This window comes from Balaenoptera acutorostrata, chromosome 3, assembly GCF_949987535.1.
Source record: "Balaenoptera acutorostrata chromosome 3, mBalAcu1.1, whole genome shotgun sequence".
In the NCBI taxonomy this organism is placed as follows: domain Eukaryota; kingdom Metazoa; phylum Chordata; class Mammalia; order Artiodactyla; family Balaenopteridae; genus Balaenoptera; species Balaenoptera acutorostrata.
In genome coordinates this window covers 159,243,598-159,268,163 of record NC_080066.1, presented here as the reverse complement: position 1 = coordinate 159,268,163, position 24,566 = coordinate 159,243,598, and the positions used below count along the sequence as shown (strand labels likewise).

General features: G+C 34.7%; 1 protein-coding gene across 1 annotated transcript in view; it reads left to right on the top strand.

Annotated features, from left to right (window-relative positions):
- The window catches only part of GTF2A1 (general transcription factor IIA subunit 1), a 44,540-nt gene extending 25,057 nt beyond the window's left edge, over positions 1–19,483 (top strand). The window contains exons 5-9 of the mRNA XM_057541997.1: positions 1,006–1,081; positions 3,129–3,262; positions 5,615–5,935; positions 11,088–11,177; positions 19,357–19,483. Of these exons, the coding sequence (XP_057397980.1) occupies positions 1,006–1,081; positions 3,129–3,262; positions 5,615–5,935; positions 11,088–11,177; positions 19,357–19,464 (729 nt within the window). The 3' untranslated portion in view covers positions 19,465–19,483. The remainder of the gene's footprint in view (positions 1–1,005; positions 1,082–3,128; positions 3,263–5,614; positions 5,936–11,087; positions 11,178–19,356) is intronic.
- The last annotated feature ends 5,083 nt before the right edge of the window (positions 19,484–24,566 follow it).

The following is a 24,566-nucleotide window of genomic DNA, read 5'->3' as shown; positions in this document are numbered from 1 at the left end:
TCTGCTGCCAGTGTCCTTATCCCCACGGTGAAACAGAGCCACCACTCGCCTCTGCAGGAGACCCCCCAACACCAGCAAGTACGTCTGGTTCAGTCTCCCCCAGGGTCACTGCTCCTTCCCCTGGGTCCCGATGCACACATTACTTTGTGTGTGCCCTCCAAGAGTGGGGTCTCTGTTTCCCCCAGTCCTGTCACAGTCCTGCAATCAATTCCCACTAGACTTCAAAGTCTGATTCTCTAGGAATTCCTCCTCCCTTTGCCGGACCCCCAGGTTGGGAAGCCTGACGTGGGGCTCAGAAACTTCACTCCAGTGGGTGGACTTCTGTGGTATAAGTGTTCGCCAGTCTGTGAGTCACCCACCCAGCAGTTATGGGATTTGATTTTACTCTGATTGTGCCCCTCCTACCGTCTCACTGTGGCTTCTCCTCTGTCCTTGGACGTGGGGTATCCTCCTTGGTGAAGTCCAGGGTCTTCCTGTCAATGATTGTCCAGCAGCCAGTTGTGATTCTGGTGCTCTCGCAAGAGGGAGTGAGAGCACCGCAGTCTTCTGATATAAGGTTTTCTTTAGAGACCTGTTAATCATGGTATAAATTAAAAATATTAGGATTTCTAAAATGAAGATACTTACACTTTTGCCATAAGTATATTAATTGACAACAAGGAATTGGGAGTAAGGGAACAGAATAAGTAAGGAAATAATGGAATGGATATTTTATTTATTGTACAACACTGTTAGTGTGGGTTAGATTTCCTTAGAGTACATTCTCCAGGTGAAAAAACCTTCTAATATTATTCTGCTTAATTGCTTGAAATAATGAGGTAAGATGTTTAGGCTCAATGGTCTTTATTGTACCATTTATAAAATGGCAGTTAGTCTTATTGTTAGAACTTTTCATTTTAGTATATACTAAATGAAACTTTAAATACTATTAAAATATGCCAGAAATAAACTGATGTGCTGTTATGCACATACATGGTTTTGATTGTTTTTCATTGTTTTTTTCAGAGTGCTGCTGCTACAGCTGCTACCTTAGCACTCCCTGCCGGTGTGACTCCTGTTCAACAGATATTAACAAATTCAGGTAATTAGGAATAACTGATCCATTATTTATATAACTCAGAAAATTGTACCGTCTAGCCTTTGTTTTGTCTTCACTGAAAGGCAGAAGATCTTAATACTTCTTTTACCATTTGGCTTAATGTTATTAAAATAAGATGATTTGAGGACCATGGCATATTAAACCATAATCACTGCTGAGGATGCAGTAGAGAAGATGAGAATTGCACTTGAACTTTTGATCCATGAATGGAATCCTATTTATTGAATGAAGTATGATTATATAGAAGTGCTTATTTACTTGGTTTTTTGCTATAAACACATTTAACTTACCAAATAAGTTAAACTTAACTCATTTGAACTAATTTGTGATATCAAACTAAATCCTATAGTATCTTAAGAGCAAATTTATTGCATTCTATTTTATATAGTATCTCTCCATAGCTGGCAAAATTTACTTTTGATAATGTTTGAAAAATTTATTTACCTGGATTTTAAGTATTTTCTCTGTAATTTAATTATACAATTTCTTGCAAATCAAAACTACAATGAGGTATCACCTCACACCAGTCAGAATGGCCATCATCAAAAAATCTACAAACAATAAATGCTGGAGAGGGTGTGGAGAAAAGGGAACCCTCATGCACTGTTGGTGGGAATGTAGATTGGTGCAGCCACTATGGAAAACAGTATGGAGGTTCCTTAAAAAACTAAAAATAAAACCACCATACGACTCAGCAATCCCACTACTGGGCATATACCCTGAGAAAACCATAATTCAAAGAGTCACATACCACAGTGTTCATTGCAACACTATTTATAATAGCCAGGACATGGATGCAACCTAAGTGTCCATCGACAGATGAATGGATAAAGAAGATGTGGTACATATATACAACGGAATATTACTCAGCCATAAAAAGAAACAAAACTGAGTTGTTTGTAGTGAGGTGGATGGACCTAGGGTCTGTCATACAGAGTGAAGTAAGTCAGAAAGAAAAAAACAAATACCGTATGCTAACACATATATATGGAATCTAAAAAAAAAAAAAAAAAGGTTCTGAAGAACCTAGGGGTAGGACAGGAATAAAGACGCAGATGTAGAGAATGGACTTAAGGACTCGGGGAGGGGGAAGAGTAAGCTGGGACGAAGTGAGAGAGTGGCATGTACATGTATACACTACCAAATGTAAAACCGGTAGCTAGTGGGAAGCAGCCGCATAGCACAGAGAGATCAGCTCTGTGCTTTGTGACCACCTAGAGGGGTGGGATAGGGAGGGTGGGAGGGAGATGCAAGAGGGAGGGGATATGGGGATATAAGTGTACATATAGCTGATTCACTTTGTTATAAAGCAGAAACTAACACACCATTGTAAAGCAATTATACTCCAATAAAGATGTTAAAAAAAAGAAGTACAATGATTATACAATTTCTTGTTATTTTGTTAATTTCTAAATTTTTGAAGAACAAACTTAGCGGCTAGCTACATATTTTAATGAGGTATAATTGCTTACTACTTAATTAATTCAACATTCTGCATCATTTAAAACAGTATTTTAGAGGGATTTGGTATAAGCCAGTCATACTGTTAGTGTTATGTGGCAATGATAATTGGTTCAGCAAACTTACTGTTTTTTAAGTCATCTTGAAGCTAAGGAAATGCTGTGCTTTTGTTCAAGATATTAATGCATTTTTATACTTTTGTTTCCTTAAAACTTTAAAAATGAACAGCCCCTGAAATGTCTGCTGATCTTACTTATTCCTCTCTCATGACTTGTTAGCAAAGATAATTTACGCTTTTAATCAACTCTCATAATCTGTTGTTAAAACTTTGTTGGAAACAGCTTTATAAGGAAAATAAAGCATATTAAGCATTGTATTTGAGCATGTCGTAAAGTCAGAGAAGGTAAGGACTATAGTTTACTGTGTATGGATGACAGCCCTTAATAAAATTGTTAGCCTTCTTAGTAATTTTTGACATTCACTATGGTCTGACATTCACTCTGAATTCGTTTGTTTTGAGGTGGTCACTGCTAAAGTGGTAACTTGGAATACATACTTTTTACTTTAGGCCAGCTTCTTCAAGTGGTCAGAGCAGCCAATGGTGCCCAGTATATCTTTCAGCCTCAGCAGTCAGTAGTTCTACAACAGCAGGTTATACCACAAATGCAGCCTGGTGGAGTACAAGCTCCTGTTATACAACAGGTAAAAATCTTAAGTTCTGACCACCATGGGGTTCTTTTTTCTGCTTCTGTATGAATTCTCTGGGTGTTTCCCATCCCTTTTTCCATAGCTTTATCTATACAAATTCTTAGACTCTTCTCTAATACTACACAACCTGTCATTCTGAACTCCTCCTGTATACCTCACAGCTTAACTTACAGTATGTTTAAGACTAAATTGTTGTTATCCCTGCTCATCCTTTATCATCCTACTTCCCGCTTTTTATAAGTGGCACCACTCTCCATCCAGCCTCCTAAGCTCGTTATTCAGCATTCATTCAACACACATTTATTGGGTGGCTATGTATCAGGGTCTTTGCAAGAGACTAGAGATTTAGGAGTGAACAAAGCAGGCATGAGTCTAGTTTCATGATGGTTATGTATTGTCTGGAAAGGGGGTATGTGGAATCCTCCCTTTTGCTTACCTCTAATAACCAAGGTATCGTGAAATCCTACCAATTCTTCTTAATAGTTCCTTTTTTTCAGACTGCAGTTTAAACATGCTTTCAGTCCCTTAATAATATTTGAAACTAGTTTTCTTTTCCCACGCTCTCTTTTGTCATTTCCTTAGTTCATGCTCTCATAATTTCTCGTGTAAAATACTGTGTTATCCTCTTAATTGATTTCCCTGCCTCCAGCCTTGTGCCCTCCTAACTTGACTGCTACTCTATATTTATAGTCATTGTTCTAAAAATCTTAAAATTTTTTTAATGATTTCCCATTGCTTATTGGAAAAAGTGTAAACTCCTCAGCATGGGTTATGAGATCTTTTTTGGGTTCTTGTTTTTTTGATTTTTCCACATTTTATTTTTTGCCATGCTTCCAGTTGTTACCTGGTTCAGCTGCTGTTTATATCAAAGTTGACAAATATTTGCACATGCTTGTGTGCTAGGTGTTAAACTCTTGTACTGTGAGGACAAAGATGAAAGAGAAATGGTTATTTTCTTGAGGAACTTGTGTACTTTGAAAAAGAGATACATAAACAAATAACATTAATATGATAGTACAATGATAGAGGTACAGAAGAGGAACATTAATCCAGCCTACTTACAGCCTTCCAAATTTGTCCTGTCCAAATTTGATACTTCTGGGTTTCACTTGACGCTGTTCTGTTTAGAATGCCACCTTTGGCCTTCCTTCTAGCAGTTCTCTCCAGTCCCCAGCAAACAAACAAACCAAACAGAAAAAGCGTGGCTAATCTCCCAAAACACAAATAGAAACTCAACTGTTGCCTACTAGGAAGGCTTCCCTGACCAGGCCTTGTCCCCGCAAGCTGAATTTAGTACTCTCTCCTGTCTTTTCATAATGCTATATATCGCAATTCTCTGACATCTTCTATCTTTTTGAGTTGTTATTGCTTTGTCTATTGCATCATTAATCTGTAAACTTCTTAAAAGAAATACTGTCTTATTATTTTTGCTTTCCTTGAACCTAATGACAAGGAATTGCCATTTAGTGCTTTTAATTTATCACTAGGCATTCTCTGCTTTTTATTTAATAACTATAATTATAAATATGTTCATTATAATAGATATAATTACTATTTGTTAATAGGTTCTTTTTGAGTTGTGGTTTACTTTAGAATCCTAGGATGCAGAGGCTGGAAGGAACTTTACAAATCATCTGATCTGGTGGTTCACAGCTTTGGTTGCATGATTAAAATTACCTGGGGAACTTTAAATAAAATGAATAGATGTCATCTTATACCAATTAAATCAGAATATTAGGAGTGGGGGCTTAGGTATCAGTATTTTTAAGTTACCAGGTTGTTATAATTTGTAGCCAGCGTTGAGAACCATTGACCCTAATCTAACAGTGAAGAGAGGTTAAATGACTTGCCTCTGCTACATCTTTATCTGTAATCTTAGACAAAACTGGAACCCAGGGCTTCAGATTCCAGGGCAGTGTTCTTCATAGGGAGGCAGTGAAGCATAATAATAGCAGAACCAGAAAACCTAGGTTCACATTTTGCCTCTTAGTGACTTGACTGCAAGCTTTGCAAGTTATTAAACCTCTATACCTCAAGCAAATAAACTAATAACGTGTAACTCTTGGCCTGGAATCTGGCATATACATAGCAAGTGCTTGATTAATGGAGCAGTTATCTTCAGAAAATCTTTTTCCTTTAGAAATTTGAATGGTAAAATGAAAATTTAGTGGATCAGTACACTCACTAAACATTCCTCTTGTGCTTTGGTAGTTTTAACTACGTATGAGATATGGCAATTTGGGGTGATTCTTTAGCATTGGGGCCTATTTCTGTGTACCAAGCAATGAAACTGAGCTACTTGATCCTCTAGCTAGTTACTAATCTGTAGTTTTTCTTTTGCCTTAGGTACTGGCCCCTCTTCCTGGAGGGATTTCACCACAAACAGGTGTTATCATCCAGCCCCAGCAAATCTTATTTACAGGAAATAAGACTCAAGTTATACCTACAACGGTGGCAGCACCTACACCAGCACAAGCACAGCTAACCGCAGCTGGCCAACAGCAGCCACAGGCCCAGCCTGCTCAACAGCAAGCCCCACTGGTGTTGCAGGTTGATGGGACTGGGGATACGTCATCTGAAGAAGATGAAGATGAAGAAGAAGACTATGATGATGAGGAGGAAGAAGACAAAGAGAAAGATGGAGCTGAAGATGGGCAGGTAGAAGAGGTAAGTTTCTAGTAAAAGACTAGAAGTAAGAAACTTACTCAATCATTTCTTCTTTTACTTGGTACCAAACTGATGAATTATATTTTTTTAGAGGCTGTTAGGGTACTATACCCTAAGATTTTTAGATTGTTCTGGATGTATTTATCTTCATAAAATATTTCTATAGCTGGTAACAAAAAAATGAATGAATACCAAATTAAGTTGTACTTATAAAGGTGATGGAGACAGTGCATGTAATTCTAATTCTTTGGCTTATGCATTCATCATGATGTAGCTTAAAGATTATACCTTTCTAAGAATTTGTCCATTTCTTCCAGGTTGTCCATTTTATTGGCATAGAGTTGCTTGTAGTAGTCTGTTAGGGTGCTTTGTATTTCTGCAGTGTCTGTTGTAGCTTCTCCTTTTTCATTTCTAATTTTATTGATTTGAGTCTTCTCCCTCTTTTTCTTTGTGGGTCTGGCTAATGGTTTATCAATTTTGTTTATCTTCTCAAAGAACCAGCTCTTAGTTTAATTGATCTTTGCTATTGTTTTCTTTGTTTCTATTTCATTTATTTCTGCTCTGATCTTTATGATTTCTTTCCTTCTGCTAACTTTGGGTTTTGTTTGTTCTTCTTTCTCTAGTTCCTTTAGGTGTAAGGTTAGATTGTTTATCTGAGATTTTTCTTGTTTCTTGAGGTAGTCTTGTATAGCTATAAACTTCCCTCTTAGAACTGCTTTTGCTGCATCCCATAGGTTTTGGATCATCGTGTTTTCATTATCATTTGTCTCTAGGTATTTTTTGATTTCCTCTTTGATTTCTTCAGTGATCTCTTGGTTATTTAGTAACATATTGTTTAGCCTCCATGTGTTTGTGTTTTTTACATTTTTTTTCCCTGTAATTGATTTCTATGCTCATAGCGTTGTGGTCAGAAAAGATGCTTGATATGATTTCAATTTTCTTAAATTTACCGAGGCTTGATTTGTGACCCAAGATGTGATCTATCCTGGAGAATGTTCTGTGCGCACTTGAGAAGAAAGTGTAATCTGCTGTTTTGGGATGGAATGTCGTATAAATATCAATTAAATCTATCTGGTCTATTGTGTCATTTAAAGCTTCTGTTTCCTTATTTATTTTCATTTTGGATGATCTGTCCATTGGTGTAAGTGAGGTGTTAAAAGTCCCCCACTATTATGATGTTGTTGTCTATTTCCTCTTTTATAGCTGTTAGCAGTTGCCTTGTGTATTGAGGTGCTCCTATGTTGGGTGCATATATATTTATAATTGTTGTATCTTCTTCTTGGCTTGATCCCTTGGTCATTATGTACTGTCCTTCCTTGTCTCTTGTAACATTCTTTATTTTAATGTCTATTTTATCTGATATGATTATTGCTACTCCAGCTTTCTTTTGATTGCCATTTGCATGGAATGTCTTTTTCCATCCCCTCACTTTCAGTCTGAATTTGTCCCTAGGTCTGAAGTGGATCTCTTGTAGACAGCATATATATGGGTCTTGTTTTTCTGTCCATTCAACAAGCCTGTGTCTTTTGGTTGGAGCATTTAATCCATTCAAGTTTAATGTAATTATTGATATGTTTGTTCCTATTACCATTTTCTTAATTGTTTTGTGTTTGTTTTTGTAGATCCTTTTCTTCTCTTGTGTTTCCCACTTAGAGAAGTTCCTTTAGCATTTGTTGTAGAGCTGGTTTTGGTGGTGCTGAATTCTCTTAACATTTGCTTGTCTCTAAAGCTTTTGAATTCTCCATCGAATCTGAATGAGATCCTTGCTGGGTAGAGTAATCTTGGTTGTAGGTTCTTCCCTTTCATCTAAGTATATCATGACACTCCCTTCTGGCTTGTAGAGTTTCTGCTGGGAAATTAGCTGTTAACCTTATGGGAGTTACGTTGTATGTTATTTGTCGTTTTTCCCTTGCTTCTTTCAATAATTTTCTTTGTCTTTAATTTTTGCCAGTTTGATTACTGTGTGTCTCGGTGTGTTTCTCCTTGTGTTTATCTCATATGGGAGACTCTGCACTTCCTGGACTTGGGTGGCTATTTCCTTTCCCATGTTAGGGAAGTTTTCGATTATAATCTCTTCAAATATTTTCTCGGGTCCTTTCTCTCTTCTCCTTCTGGGACCCCTATAATGCGAATGTTGTCATGTTTAATGTTGTCCCAGAGGTCTCTTAGGCTATCTTCGTTACTTTTCATTCTTTTTTCTTCATTCTCTTCTGCAGCAGTGAATTCCACCATTCTGTCTTCCAGGTCACTTATCCATTCTTCTGCCTCAGTTATTCTGCTGTTGCTTCCTTGTAGTGTATTTTTCATTTCAGTTATTGTGTTGTTCATCTCTGTTTGTTTGTTCTTTAATTTTTCTAGAGCTTTGTTAAACATTTCTTGCATCTTCTCAACCTTTGCCTCCATTCTTTTTTGGAGGTCCTGGATCATCTCCACTATCATTATTCTGAATTCTTTTTCTGGAGGGTTGCCTATCTCCTTTTCATTTAGCTGTTTTTCTGGGGTTTTATCTTGTTCCTTCATCTGGTACATAGCCCTCTGCCTTTTCATCTTTTCTGTCTTTCTGTGAATGTGGTTTTTCTTCCACAGGCTGCAGGATTGTAGTTCTTCTTGCTTCTGCTGTCTGCCCTCTGGTGGATGAGGCTATCTAAGAGGCTTGTGCACGTTTCCTGATCAAACCATCCTTTCTTATTGATTTTTTGTTGTGTGTTTTTAGAAGCATGTGAATATATCTTTGTTTTCCTCAGTGTTCCAGCTTAGTTACTTGTATTCAAGATGGTGTTTGTCTTACCACAGTTTTCACTGTTAATTGCCTTCTGCAGCCTAAGATGTAATCTTCTGGTTTATCTTAGTACAAACTTCTTCTAAATTATCTAAGTCAGGGGTCCCCAACCCCTGGTCCGTGGACTGGTACTGGTCTGCAGCCTGTTAGGAACTGGGCCGTACAGCAGGAGGTGAGCAGCAGGTGAGCAGGCGAAGCTTCCTCTGCTGCTCCCCATCACTTGCATTACCGCCTGAACTATCCCCTGCCAATTTTTTATCCATGATAAAATTGTCTTCACGAAACTGGTCCCTGGTGCCAAAAAGGTTGGGAACCGCTGATGTAAGTAATGTTTTTTTAAAGAATACTGTTTTATTAAATATTGAATAGATGAAACAAATAAAAATATTTTATGATATAAACAACCCAGTGTCCACATCTAGTTAAAAAAAAAAATCCCACTGCCTAAATAAAGTCCCCTGGGTGCCCATCTCCAATCCCCATCCTCTTCCTTCTGCCATCAGAGTAACCTTGCTCATGAATTTTGTGTTTATCACTAACTTACGTTTATATTTTACCATATGTATTTATATTCCTAAGGAGCATATTGTTTCGTTTTACATGTCTGTTTATAATAAACTGAAATAATTGTGTATTCTTCTGCAAGTTGATTTGTTTTGCCGACATGGTATTCCTGAGGTTCATCTAAGTTGTTGCATACACCTATAATTATTTTCACTGTTAAATGTTAAAAATTTATCCATTTTTGTGATGCATTGGGCATTAGGGTTGTTTCTACTTGTTAACTGTTACAGTTATAAAATATTCTGGTATGTGTCTTCTGGGGACACATGTAAGAGTTTCTCTAAGTGTTGTACCTAAACATTGAATTGCTGAATCATAAGGCATGCATATCTTCAACTTACGATAAAATGCCACATTGTTGTACTAATTACACTTCTGGCAGTCAGTGTGTATAATGGTGCATATGTCTATACGTCTTCACCAATACTTGACATTGTCAGGCTTCTTAATTTTTGCCAGTCTGGTAGGTAGAAACTTTTGTTTCATTTTGGTTTTAATTTTTATTTCCTTGATTAATGATGAGTAGCAAAAGGCTTCTGCTACTCCACTTTTTTTTTTTTCAATTTTCTTTTTTGTTATAAACACCATAGCAAATTTTAAAAAGCTGTTTGAACAGAGAAGAATATTGTAGTTCTTGATTTCCCACGTGTACTTAATGCAACCTCGCTGTACTTCCCGGCTCCTTCCCTGGACACGGCGGGTTGATCAAGGGAAATGGAGTTTTCAGGTGGGGGCGCTGGGGGCTACCGTCATCTTTATTTACCAGGTAGACTCTTTTGATTCTTTCATGCTTTTTCTGTAGGCAGTCAAATCAAAAGTAAAAAAATAGTTTTTCTTGCCTTGTTGCCTAAGCTCTATAATATTGATTAGAAATGGTGATAGTGGTGATAATTGCACACATTATGAATGTACTAAGTGCAAATTGTACACCTTAGAATGGTTAAAATGGTGAATTTTACCTCAGTAAATTTTCTTTTTACATTTACATTGGTGATACCTACTTTAAATTAAAGAATATATATACATATACATGTGTGTGAGTAGGTAGAGGCCTAGTCTTAATATCATCCTGATTATTTTTCTTTCCACTTTCATTTTGTCCTAGCTTCTCTTTCTTCATTAATTAGAAATCAGAGCTGTATGTTTTATTTTCTGCCATAACTGAGGTCAAGCTTAACTTAGTTGGTCATTTTATGCTCTAGTTAGATCTTGGCCTTTAATTCTCTTTGATACTGAGACTGAGATCCTCCCCTTCTTTTTAAATATTGCCTTAACTATGCTCTAAGCCTCCACTAATACTAATTTGTATTCCTAGTCCTAGTCCTTAATGTAAAGACTATCCAGGCTGCCAAGCTGTTTTATAGCCCTGTTTTCCTATGCCAATTTCACCATTGTTTTCCCTTTTACACTGCTGCTTCTGGTGGTACAGACTACCATTATCTCATTAAACCTTCATATTTTGTTACGTTCACTTCTAGGCATCTTAAAACAGTTACTAAAGAGAATCATCTTTTCGTACTATTGGGAAAGAATAAAGGAAGTAAAGTTAAACATCTTTTCAGGCTTATAAATTATATAGCTTAACTATTTTAATTATTGTATTTAGTTTCTTGCTGGAATTTCAGTGACATTGGTAGAGTCTTAACACAGCCAGTTAACAATATGTTCATGGCATATATGCATCTGTCTGGCCCTTGGTTCTCAAAGAACATCAAGGTCTTTGTGTTTCTTTTCACTGAATATTAGAAGGGCCTTTTTCTAGTAATACATGAAGTATAAGTAAATGAATTCTCCCTTTTTCATTTTTAGGAACCGCTCAATAGTGAAGATGATGTGAGTGATGAGGAAGGACAGGAACTCTTTGATACAGAAAATGTTGTTGTATGCCAATATGATAAGGTAAGGGTTTTATGATCAGGTTACTGACATTTTTTCTGTTGTAATTTCTTCCCTAAACCATCCTGTCTGCCTTGTTCAAGCATTTGGTCAGCTGATTGATGCCTCTTATATTCAGTATAAACAGTGTGAATGAAAACAATGTTATAGTTTAGTTAGATTATTTTAATAGAATGAGAAATTAATTTGTATAACTTTACAGTTGAAAAAAAAGTTATGAAAGAACTCATGGGAAGTATGTTGTTCTCAATTTAGACTGTGTCTCCCAACCTGTTAACAAAGTAAAGCCACTTTGTGGTTGTCCTTTAACATGAATAGTAACTCAGTGGGATAACCCTGTTTTCTCTCTGACCTCAACTACCTCAAAACTAAAAGGCTTTAATTAAATTTCTGTAACCTTTTTTTATTGCTAAGGAGAGAAGAACAATGGCAAAAAACAAGACTGATAACTAACAAAAGATACATTTTTACTGAAAATTATTTTAAATTATTTAGCTTTGCTGTATTTTGGTAGAAGTAAAAAATTTTTAAACTAGGTTCTATGAGAATTAGTTATTGATTCCTTGATTTCTTAATTCTTAAAAAGGATGCTACTTCCCAAGTATTTTTGTTATAGTTATTGGCATTGTTAAAATTTTGGTTATTTGCTGAAACATTTAATTTGGAATAAAATTTTTTTTCTGGTTATAATCATTAAATATATAGTAAATCCACAAATTATATTGCATTTTTATAATTTAATTTCAGCAGAGGTCTTTAAAGTGTGCTGAAAACTCTAACAGAAGTAGTTGGATTTTGTTTATAAGCACTACTCATTCAGTAAACGTATATTTATTAAGTGTCTAAATGTGTCAGGTACTGGAGCTAAAGTCATTATTATGCAAAATTTGTGCGCTGCATGCCCTCCTTTACAAATGATGAAAATCTTAAATTTGTGTTGCTTTTATAGAAATGAATATTATAAATAGCCATGTTTACAGCAAACAGATCTATAGGGAAAATGGTAAGAAAATAAATATTAGCATTTCCTAATGAAAAGGTAAAGTCAAGCGAGTTGAATACCAGTGAAATTATAGAATTAAGTTAGTAAGGTCATTGATTCAGAGTTACCAGGGCATCCACTTTTGTACATTATGACTACTAAGTAAGCACTTTTAATACCCTACACCAAGCACATTATAATAAAAGTAATTTCTCGTTACATGCATATAGAGGAAACGTATTGAAGTTAAAACAATGGGAGATACCAGTAAATCTTTATTGCCAGGAAGACTCAAGGGAACCTGTTGGCAGCCAAATTATCCAGGACACAGTTTCATGATAGCAAGATGTCAGATTTATCAGTCAAGAGAGGACCTTTACGTTAGCTTGACTGAAGAATATGCTTCTAAGTATTCTCATATTATAAGTGACTAGTTGTATTCTCCTTTGTACAGTTAATATTTTAAATGTTAAAATTGGTTCGTTTTGTTCCAAGAGACAATATTTTAATGTTTTAAACTAAGAAATTAAAAAATAGCTTTAAGTAATGTGTTGAATGATAAACAGTTATAAAGTTTGCAGAGATCTAATTTTTATAATCAAATGAGTTCTGGAGACTGGAGGGTTGAGTCTTGATGTTTTAGCCAACAGTAAAGAATGATGTGTTCTAAAATGGGCATGAGTGTGGTTTGAGGCAACTTGAACTTAAGGAGTTTATTTTTGAAGACTAAACTTTAGAATTTCAACAACGAGTCAATTTTAGAAGCAATCATAGAGTTATTGTATTGCCAATCAAACCTTAAACTTAGTAATGAGGCAGGGTTCTCCCATAAGTATGGGTGGATAAGGACTGATGGCATCAGGTATTGAATCTTCAGCCTTATTTGTAGGTAATTTTATTTAATATGTTTGTCATTAAGAAATTTCAGAGGCCTTTTTCCTGGCACTCAGGACACTCCTTCATGAAGGGCTTAATTTAAGGCCAATGAATTGTTAAGTTGTATTTTGTGATTTTATTCAAGTAAAAATATTTACTACTTATTACTCAATATGACTTCAGTGCTTAGTATATGGACTATTATTTGATCCATGAAACTTTTCTACATTTGCTTTTTGCAAGTTGTCTTGCAGTAGAATGCAGTCAGTTTCTTTACTTGTCTGTGGAATTCCTTTTTCCTGGCTACTCAGCACTTGTTTGTTTGCTTATTTATTTATTTATTTTTTATATATATCACTTGTTTATTTAATTCCATGTCTTTCAGGTTGTGGTCACTTGGTTTGTACTGGAAATAAATTTGTATATCCATTTTTAGGATAGTTAATACTTTCTCTACAGGAAGTCAAAGAAAAGAGGAGACAGATATCTGTTTATTCAAAAAATACTTATAGAGTATCTATGATGTCCCAGGGTACTATTCTAGGAACTTGAGATACACCAGTGAACAAAACAAAACAATCCCTGCTATTGAGAAGCTTACTCTAGTTGAGGGAGACAGATATTAAAACATAACAAACAACAAATAAATTACGGTTGACTCTTGTACAATGCTGGGGTTAATCAGCATGTAACATATAGGCAGTCCTCTGTATCTGTGCTTCCTCCACATGCATGTAGTCGTCCAGCCACAGACTACTTAATTCTGTAGTATTTACTATTGAAAAATACCTATTTATAAGTGGATCTGTGTACTTCCAAACCCATACTGTTCAAGGGTCAACTGTAATTAATATGCTATGGTAGAAGCTGATAATTGGTATGGGAAATTATAGAGTGGGAAAACGGAACAGGAACAAAGACTTGAAGAAAGTTAGCCCTGTCATTATTCAGTGGCATAACCTGCCTGTTGTGTGTGAGGAGCAAAAAGGAGGCCAGTGTAACTGGACTTGGGGAAGTAGTACAGTAGTATATTAAGTCAGAGCTAGGTGAAGGCAGATGGTGTAGGAAGACATGGGCTCTTACTCTGAGTGAATTGGGAAGCTATTGGAAGGTTTCAAATAGACAAAAGTGGTATCACTTACATTTTAATCTTAAGAGGATTACTTAGCTTTCTTTGTTGAGAGCAGAGAAGAAGCAAAGGTTGAAACGAGGAGATTAATAGAGGGATATTGTCGTAATCCAAGTGAGTGATAATGGTGACTGAGGCTAGGATGATAGTAATGGAAGTGGTGAGAAGCAGCTGGATCTTGGATGTTTTGAAGGAAGAGTCAACAGGATTTCCTGACTCTTGTATGTGCAGTAGAAAAGGAGGGATCAAGAATGAGTCCAGGAATTTTTTTTGATGAGGAATCAGACAGAAGCATGGAGATACCATCAACTTGGATGGGGAAGGCTGCAGATGGAGCAAGTTTGGGAAAGGAGAGTGGCCGGTTTTGGACATGTTAAGTTTTGTATCTGTTAGACATTCAAATCATCCATCCTAAGGTGTTAGGTGTAATAATCTACATAGTGTAATTAGACCAGAGCTATAAGACCACTTAATGCAGGAGTCTCTGTCCTGAATACTGTTTCACTTTATTGTACTCTATTTTGTTTTAATAAGTGGGAAAAAATTGACACATGTTAAATTTATATATAGCTTAAGTTAGTGATCTAGAGGAAGGGCATGGGAGTGATTTTCAAATATACAAAGTATTTGATTGTTTTTTAAATTAACTCCCAAAAGGCAGAACTACGATCAATAAGTAGAAGTTTGGAGTAAGCAGTTTTAGTAAGGGGTAAAGTATGGAAGAGTTATAATAGAGCTGTCCCAGGAAGGGATAACTTAATTTGCAGTTCTTTGCCCCCCACTTTTAATCATACTCAAGCAGACACCAAACAGTGGTTTGCTAAGAATGTGCCATGGAGACTGTCTGCACAGGGATGTTAGACCATGGAATTTTAGCAGTGGGATAAGAAAATACCTGTATATAGTGAGAATTTCTGCATTATTATATAAAACAGCCTGATTAGTAGAAAGCATCTTGGACTGGGGCAAGAGAATCATCTTTGTCACTTAACTGTGATATGCCCTTGGTCATGCCATGGAACCTCTCCAGGCTGTAATTTTCTCTTTTGAAAATGAAAGCCTGAAGTGGCAGTGATACTTAAAAGATGATTGGGAGGAAGGGAGAGAGTGAAGTCCTGGAAATCAGCTAAAGGATACTGTAATAAATCATATGACAAGAGGCTGTTGACATGGTAACTAGAAGATTATTGATGGCCTTTTAGAAAACCGTTGCCAGGTGTCCTGAAGACAACTAAAATAGAATTAGAAAGTAATAATTAGAGAAATACTAATATTAGTGTGAATTCTAATACAGTGGGGCCATGGTATTAAAAAGGTCAGCAATATGGAAGTTGTTACTGTATGTGAGGAAGAAGAAGAAAGTAGTTGTAAACATGATACCAATATTGAAAAGATAGTGTCCTGGTGGTCAGTAGATAAAAGGAATGAAGAAAAGCCTAAGGTCAAATCAATGGTGTAGACATAAAAGGAGTTACAGAGAAAAGACAAAAAAAAATGGTCTGGAAGCATCAGGGAGAACAAAGGGTATTCCTGTTTGAAATATTTGCCAGTATAAAATTTCCTATGAAATGACATGTATACGCATACCTGGTAGAGATAAGATATTTTTCAGAGAAATATTATTAACTACTTTAATGAACACAAGTACTGAGAGCTATAAAATAAGTATTACTAATTATAGATAAATTTATTTTTGAAAAACGCACCTAGTGAATTTTTTTTTTAAGAGAGGTTGTCAAATTAAACTATTAAAAACCAATTTGACCACACTGGTATTAAACTAGAAAACAGTTAGATGGAGATTAAATAATATGCTACTGAAAAACGAAAGAAGGGTCAAAGAAGAAATCAAAAGAGAACTAGAAAAATACCTTGGGACAAATGAAAATGGAAATATAACATACCAAAACTTGTAGAATGCAGCAAAAGCAGTTGTAAGAAAGAAGTACATAGAGAGAAATGCCTACATCAAGAAATAAGGAAAAATCTCAAATAAACAATCCAACTTTACACCTGAAGGAGCAAGAAGAAGCCCAAAGTTAGTAGAAGGAAGGAAATACAAAGATCGGAGTGGGAATAAATGAATAGAGACTAAAAAGACAATAGAAAAGATCAATGAAACTAAAAGCTGGTTATCTGAAGAGATAAACAAAATTGACAGACCTTTAGTTAGACTCACCGAGAGAGAGAGGACTCAGATAAAATCAGAAATAGATGTTACAACTGATAACAGAAATATAAAGGTTCATAAGAGACTACTATGAATAATTATACATTTACAAATTGGACAATCTAGAAGAAATGGATAAATTCCTAGAAGCACACAACCTTCTAAGACTGAATCATGAAGAAATTGAAAATCTGAACATTCGGATTACTAGTATGGAGATTGAATCAATAATCAAAAACTTGCCAATAAACAAAAGTCTAGGACCAGATAACTTCATGGGTACATTCTACCAAACATTAATACCAATTAATGAATTAATACCAATCCTCAAACTCTTCCAAAAAATAGAAGAGGAGGAAACACTTCTAAACTCATTTTACAAGACCAGCATTACCCTGATACCAAAACCAGACAAGGATGCCACAAGAAAAGAAAATTACAGGCCAGTATCATCCTGATGAACATAAATGCAGAAATCCTCAACAAAATATTAGCAAACTGAATTCAGCAATTTATTGAAAAGATCATATACCATGATCAAGTGGGATTTATTCCAGGGATACAAGGAAGGTTCAACATCTACAAATCAGTCAGTGTGATATACTGTGTTAACAAAATGAAGGATAAAAATCATGTGATCATCTCAGTAGATGCTGCAAAAGCATTTGACAAAATTCAACTAAAAAGTCTCAACATTACGTTGGTATAGAGGGAATGTACCTCAGCTTAATAAAGGACATATATGAAAATCCCACAGGTAACATACTCATCAGTGAAAGGCTGAGAGCTTTTCCTCTAAGATTAGGAATAAGACAAGCATGCTCACTCCTGCCATTTTTCTTCAACATGATATGGGAAGTCCTAGTCAGAGCAGTTAGGCAAGAAAAAGAAATAAAAGACATCCAAATCAGAAAGGAAGAAGTGAAACTGTCACTATTTGCAGGTGACATGATATTACATAGAAAATGCTAAAGACTCCACCAAAAAACTGTTAGAACTAATAAAATGAATTCAGTCAATTGTAGGATACAAAAATCTGTTGAGTTTCTATACACTAATAATGAACTATCAGAAAGAGAAATTAAGAAAACAATCCCATTTACAACTGCATCAAAAAGAAAAAAAATATCTAGGGATAAATATAACCAAGGAGGTGAAAGACCTGTACACTGAAAACTGTAAGACATTGATGAAAGAGATTGAAAAATACACAAGTAAATGGAAATATATTACTTGCTCATGGATTGGAAGACTTAATATTGTTAAATTGTCCATAATATCCAAAACAATCTATAGATCCAGTGCAGTCTCTATCAAAATTTCAATGGCATTTTTCACAGAAAGATCAAACAGTCCTAAAATTTGTATCAAACCACAAAAGACCCTGAAGAGCCATAGCAATCTAGAGAAAGAACAAAGGCATCAAGCTTCTTGATTTCAAACTATATTACAAAACTATAGTAGTCAAAACAGTATGGTATTGGCATAAAAACAGACACATAGATCAATAGAACAGAAAAGAGAGCCCAGAAATAAACCCATTTCTGTGTGGTCAATTAATTTATGACAGAGGAGCGAAGAATATAAATTGGGGAAAGGGCAGTCTCTTCAATAAATAGTGTGGGGAAAACTGGGAAGCCACATGCAAAAGAATGAAACTGGACTACTATCTTTTATCATGCAAAATAATCAGTGCAAAATGGATGAAAGACTTGAATATAAGACCTGAAACCATAGAAGAAAGAAAAGAGAGATGATAAGCTCCTTGACATTGGTCTTATTGGTGATTTTTTGATTTGACACAGAAAACAAAGGCAACAAAAGCAAAAATAGACAAGTGGGACTACATCAAACGAAAAAGCTCTTGCACATCAGAAGAAACCATCAACAAAACAAAAAGGCCACTTGCTGAATTGGAGAAGATATTTGCAAAGGATATATCTGACAATGGATTGATACCCAAAATATACAAAGAACTCACACAATTCAACATCAAAACAAACAACCCAGTTTAAAAATGGGCAGAGGACCTGAATAGACATTTTTCCAAAGAAGACATGCAAATGGCAAACAGGTACATGAAAAGGTGCTCAACATCACTAATCATCAGGGAAATGCAAGTCAACCACAATGAGATATATCACATCACACCTGTTAAAATGGCTGTTATCAAAAAGACAGGAGTTAAAAAGGATGTGGAGAAAAGGGAACCCTGTGGTACCATTGGTGGGAATGTAAACTGTGATAGCTGCTATGGAAAACAGTATAAACCTTCCTTTAAAAATTAAAAATAGCACTACCATACAAGCCAGCAGTTCTACTTCTGAGTATTTATTAAAAGGAAACAAAAACACTAACTGAAAGATATGTGCACTCCCCTGTTCATTATAGCATTATTTACAGCAGCCAAGAATGGAAGCAATCTGGGTGTCCATCAGTGGATGAATGGATAAAGAAGCTGTGGTGTATGTATATGTACAGTTGAATATTATTCAGCCTTTAAGAAGAAGGCAGTCTTGCCATTTATGATAACATGGATGGACTTTGCATTATGCTAAGTGAAATGTCAGACAGAGAAAGACAAATACCATGTGATCTCATATGTGGAATCTAAAACAAAAAAAGTGAACTTATAGATACAGAGAACAGACTGGTGATTGCCAGAGACGAGGGTTTGGAGATAGGTGAAATGGGTGAAGGTGGTCAAAGATACAAACTTTAAATTATAAAATAAGTAATCAGGAGGATATTGTACAGCATGGTGACTACAGTTAATAACATTGTATATTTGAAAGTTACAAAGAGAGTAGATCTTAAAAGTTCTCATCACAGGAAAAAAATTTGTAACTATTTATGGTCTTTGTACACCTGAAACTAATATGTTACATGTCAGTTATATCTCAATTAAAAAAGAAACCAGTTTGCAATTGCAGTAATATACAAGTTTGATGTGTGAATGGTTTTTCTGTTGTTGTTTGTTTCCTCTTTTTATTTTATCTCATACATTTTTTACTTATTTATTTAGATACACAGAAGTAAAAACAAATGGAAATTTCATCTCAAGGATGGCATTATGAATCTTAATGGAAGAGATTATATATTTTCCAAAGCCATTGGAGATGCAGAATGGTGAAGAGTTGGTTCTTTTCTTTTATAAATAAAACAAAAGAAACTTAAAAAAAAAATTTAAAGTGGACAGTTTGAAACTTGGGACATATACCAACCAAAACTTAACTTCTGCATGTCAGAGAAGTGCAGTAGAAGCAGAGCTACTGGAACAAAGAGACCTTGACAACACAGACACTACTTCTAACTGGCAAGCCATGGAACTGTAGCACCTGGGGTTGTTGGGGTGGCGAGGGTTGGGATTTTGTGTAAGAAAACCATAATTGTCGATTTTAAATACAGGTACCTGCCACTGGTAATTAGCATGTAAAGCTTGGTTTATATTCCTTCCTCCAACTTGAGTTCAGTCAGAAGATACTTGTTGGAATGGACTGAAGAAACTTCCCTTTTGATAGATTGAACCGAAACTGCTTCTTGTACATGGTTATATTTGGTAAAAATTGCGTGTGAGCTTTTTACAAAAGGGTAAGAATATGTGTTGAATTTTAATTCACTTGTATAAGGAAACAATTTAGAACTCTCATAATAGGTCTTAAATATTTTTACTTGCTGTCCTCCTTCAGTAATATATACCTCTTCCTTCCCTGGTTTATGAAACATCTATTTAAGAGTTAAAGGAAGTAAACAGTGATCACAGTTTGGAGACAAAATTTACCCAGGAATGGGTATTTATTTTAATTAGGTTTTGAGACTCATTAAATGTAGTTTAAAGACTTGGGTCTCATCTGAGTTGAGCAGAATTAAAATAACTTCAATTTCCTAATAGAAAAATTGTATGTGTTTCTTTTAGCCCCCCCCCCACCTTAAAAAGAAACCCCAAGTGGCTCCTCAGGAATACAGTGTTATTGCACAAAGGTACCATCTAGCTGAAATTATATACATATGAATAGATAGATTTTTTTTCCTGTTGGTCTGAAGAGTGTATGCTTATATATGTGTTTAGTCTTTAAGCTAAACAAACATTTAGATAACATTCTGTGCATTGATTGAAGCATTGGGCAGGTGGTGAGGACCTGGATTTTTATTAAACAATTTAGTAATTATAAAAGTTTTTTTGTGTTTACTAGTAAAGAATTTTAAAATGATTCTAACTGAACACACTTTTAAAATGCAACTTTGTAATTTGAGGGAGAAATTTTGGGGTTAGAGGAGGGTGGGCCACTAAGTACATATTTACCTCTCTTTCATTTGGTGGCCCTTCCAGGCCATTGATAATATAGACATGGGCTCCAGTTTGCACATCGGGAAGAAAGCATAGAAATTTGACTTGTATATTAAAAATAATTGAAATGTAATATGTATATTAAGAATGCATAGCTCTGTATTCTCTAAGGGGCTATAAAGAACAATGTGGCAGTGCTATGTTCAGTGTGAACGAGTTGCTTGGGAGAACTGTAGGAACTTGTGTCTTCACCTTTGTTCTTACACCTAATTCTTTTCATGGTTTATTTTGACAAAATTCACATGTGTTTAACTTACTTGTATATTGAATTTTTTTTTTAAGTCTTCCATTTTTGTCTTCCTTTTATTTGCCTTTGTGTTTCCAGAAGTAACATAGAAACACTTTAAAGTACATTGCAAAGAAAAACTGTGAGGTATTATATATTGTTTTTCCTTTCTTAACACAAATCTTTAAACTTTCTTGAAAAGGCTAATCTTTTTTCTTTTTTTTTTTTTTTGCCTGCTTCCCACCCCACATACCACCTTGGTCCCTTTAACTTATGTTCTGAACTTTGGTATAAATGTGGTTTCTAGCATGCTAGCAGTTAGGTTTTATTTAGATGCCATAACTGGTGATACGGTTTTAATTTTTACTATATTAATTTAGTTTTCTGGAGGTTTATTTGTTTACCCCACTACGCTCAAAGCACACACAGGTTTGTTTTTTTTTTTTTATTAATGAGACTGGGAGGAGAGAAGAGAGAGGGGGTAAAATCACAGATGTCCTGTTGTTTGTTTGCCCTTGAGTATAGTTGCTAGTAGGTTTATATTTACCCAGTGAAGAAGTCAATGACCTGAACTACCTATAAAAGTTTAGCATTGCTGCAGTGTTGATTAAAACCCTTTCGCTATCTAGTAGTTCTTATGCTACTGAACCTTGGATTACTGTATGATATTCAGCTTATATTTTGGGCTCTCTATGTAGATGAAAACATTCGTATTCATAATAGAATTGTATACTGGCCTGTTTTTATAACATACTCAAACATGAACAACCACTGCTTTCAGAGTGACTCATTAGGGTTATTTTGAAGCAGGAAATAGCCATTTATATTTGCACCTGTGTATATTGCATATTAATTATGACATACTTGGCAAGTGCTTTTCTTTTACCTGTGAATATTCTGAAAGCTGGTCCAAACAACACTGCATACCAAATTGTGCTCTTATATATTACTGCATCGCGTTCCTTTTTAATCAAATAGCATGTTTTAGTTTTATTATAGTGGCTTGCTATAAGAATGCCACTTGCTTATCTTTTATTGTACTTGAATTCTTAATCATGCTTTTAACATTTTATTTAACAGATCGTTTCATTAGGTTCTGTCATTCCTTTGAAAAGGCAAGGATTCCCACTTTCAGAATTTTGAAATGAAAATAACATGTTTATTCAAAGAGGGAAAATAGTTCAGACTTAGTATTATGAAATAAGTAAAGGTTTCAGAAAAGGATTTGTTTAGATTTGCACAGATGGTGATGGCACCTTTTATTAAAAAACAATCAACAGCGGTAAGGAAAATTTACGCAAAAGTACTAGATAAAGTGGAAATGCGTGCCTTTCAGTGTATGTACTGTTTTTTGGTGGTCGTTTGGATAATCAGACCATTTGAATGGCTGAGAGCACATTTAAATTCTGTGAGCACCACATTTGGCTAAAACAACTCTTTAATGTGCAATTAGTTTCTAGAGTAAAATGTCTGTTATATGAGGGGGATCTTTATATTGGGCTTTTATATTTTTTTAAATGTTCACATTTCTTTCTATTAAATGCCATCATAATACCACGTTTATATTGTTGCCTCTCTTAAAATCAAAGCCATCTTGATGTTATTCTTTTAGGGATACATCAAGATTTGAGCAGTGTGTATAGTGATTAAAATGTGTTCTTGAAGAGCATACTCTAATAGACTGGCTTAGACAGCAAGAACATAATATAATAGCTTTTGTATAAAGATTTTCTTTTGCTATATGAAAATCAAGGATTTGGTTTTCTTTTTTTCTGGCTTTTATGGAGGAATGAAAAGGGTTATCTCCTTCTAAGAGTAATTTTTGATTATCTTATAGCAATAACGTCACCATTCTTTTCAGAAGATAAATACACCTTGTATAGGAAATCAGACATAATTTTCTTGGGAGTCCCCTTTATAACTTAGCTTTTACTTCCACTTGAGAAAATTCCTATATTTTCAGATTATTTCATCTTGAACTTTTTTGAGCTTTCGTGCAATGTAATATTTTATTGATCCATCTTTGTACATTTTCATTTTATTTCATATGTCTGTTTCCCACCTATCTGTCTGAATCAGCTATTTCAGATTTTGAATTCATTGGTTAAAAAATAGTTGCTTTATATATCTCCTCATGGGTTTATGTTAAATAGTTTTGCATTTTAATCTATTATGCTATGGAAATTATTCTGAAGTTTGTATTCCCTTTTTAAGCCTGCCTTAGTCTATTTTTTGTCATTTTTTTATGGTTTAAGGAAGAACACACCAAACTTGATATTTTTGTTTATTTTGAGGAACAAGATAAACTTGTTTTTTCTTCTCTCTTAAGGGAAGAACTACATTGAGTTAGTAGCTACTATTTCAAGTCAAGTTTCCTTAAATCATCCAGTATGTATCAGGGCTACAATTTGGGGGAGGGGCTAATCCTTTTTGCTGTTCTGAGCTACTATTGTCAACTGCTGTTGTACATACTGTTATGTGTAAGGGCGTAAATATATTTATTATGTTTGTAAAATTCATTCTGTACAATTGCAGATCAAGGTTGCTCTTCTGTGATATATGGGATATTATGTTTTAAAGACCATCTTGGAATACAATTAGAGAACTTAGTATTTTGATGTACTAAGACCTATTTTAAGTTTAATATTTTACCTTTGCAAAAACTTTAATTAAAGATGTTATTTAAAAAAAGTAATGCTGCTTGCTTTGCTTACTAGTTTATAACATTGTTATATAGATAACTGAATAAAACTATACAGTTTAGAAAGGAAAATGCTTTACATTGTTAGTAAGTTCCATTTATCAAAAAAAGGTATCATTAAATTCTGTACCTTTAAAATAAGTAGGGTGGGATGTCAGTCTGAATATTAAACTGTGTTATAAATTCTTAGTAGCTTTTAAAGAGAATAGTTGTAATTTCTAGGCACACAGGAATTTAAATTGGGCTAAATTCGCACCAACAAAGTGTAGCTAAAATTGATATAATTAACATACTGTATTGAGTATTTCTACTCCAAAGAATAGATTACTTAGGATAAAATTATTTGAGAACATACTTGTTCTTTAATTCCACCATTTAGCCATATATTTTTCTTTTAGTTCAGAGTTTATAAATAATTGCATAAAAGGAGAATCAGATTACTAAGGCTTGTATTACATATTGAATATATTTTGTGTTATTTTAGAAGGTATTAAATAATTAGCAAGTATTTTAATTTATAGTTAATTCAAATGAATCATTAAGAAGCTTGCTTTTTTGTAATTTTTTAATCCTGTTACGGACTACTTTATCTAGGAAACATGCAAATTTTAACCATTAAAACAATCATAATAAAGATATTTTGTTTATTGCCAGCAAATCTTGTATTTTTGCAGTTTAATTCAAGCTCCTACATTGATGATCTTAACCTTTTTGGCCTCATTTCTCCATATGTAAAATGACAACAATATGATTTTGAGGGTTAATTAAGATAATACATGTAAAGATTTTCATTGTACATGGTAAGCACTCAGATATCCCAATTATTTACTTAATTTCATAATTATATAATTTAAAATGACCTGTGGAGTGGAAAAAAATGTTTTTAAATGGTCAAAAATAGCAAAAGAGAATGTGGTCTGATTTAAGGAGGGGCAGTGAAAGATTTGGATACAGCCAAGC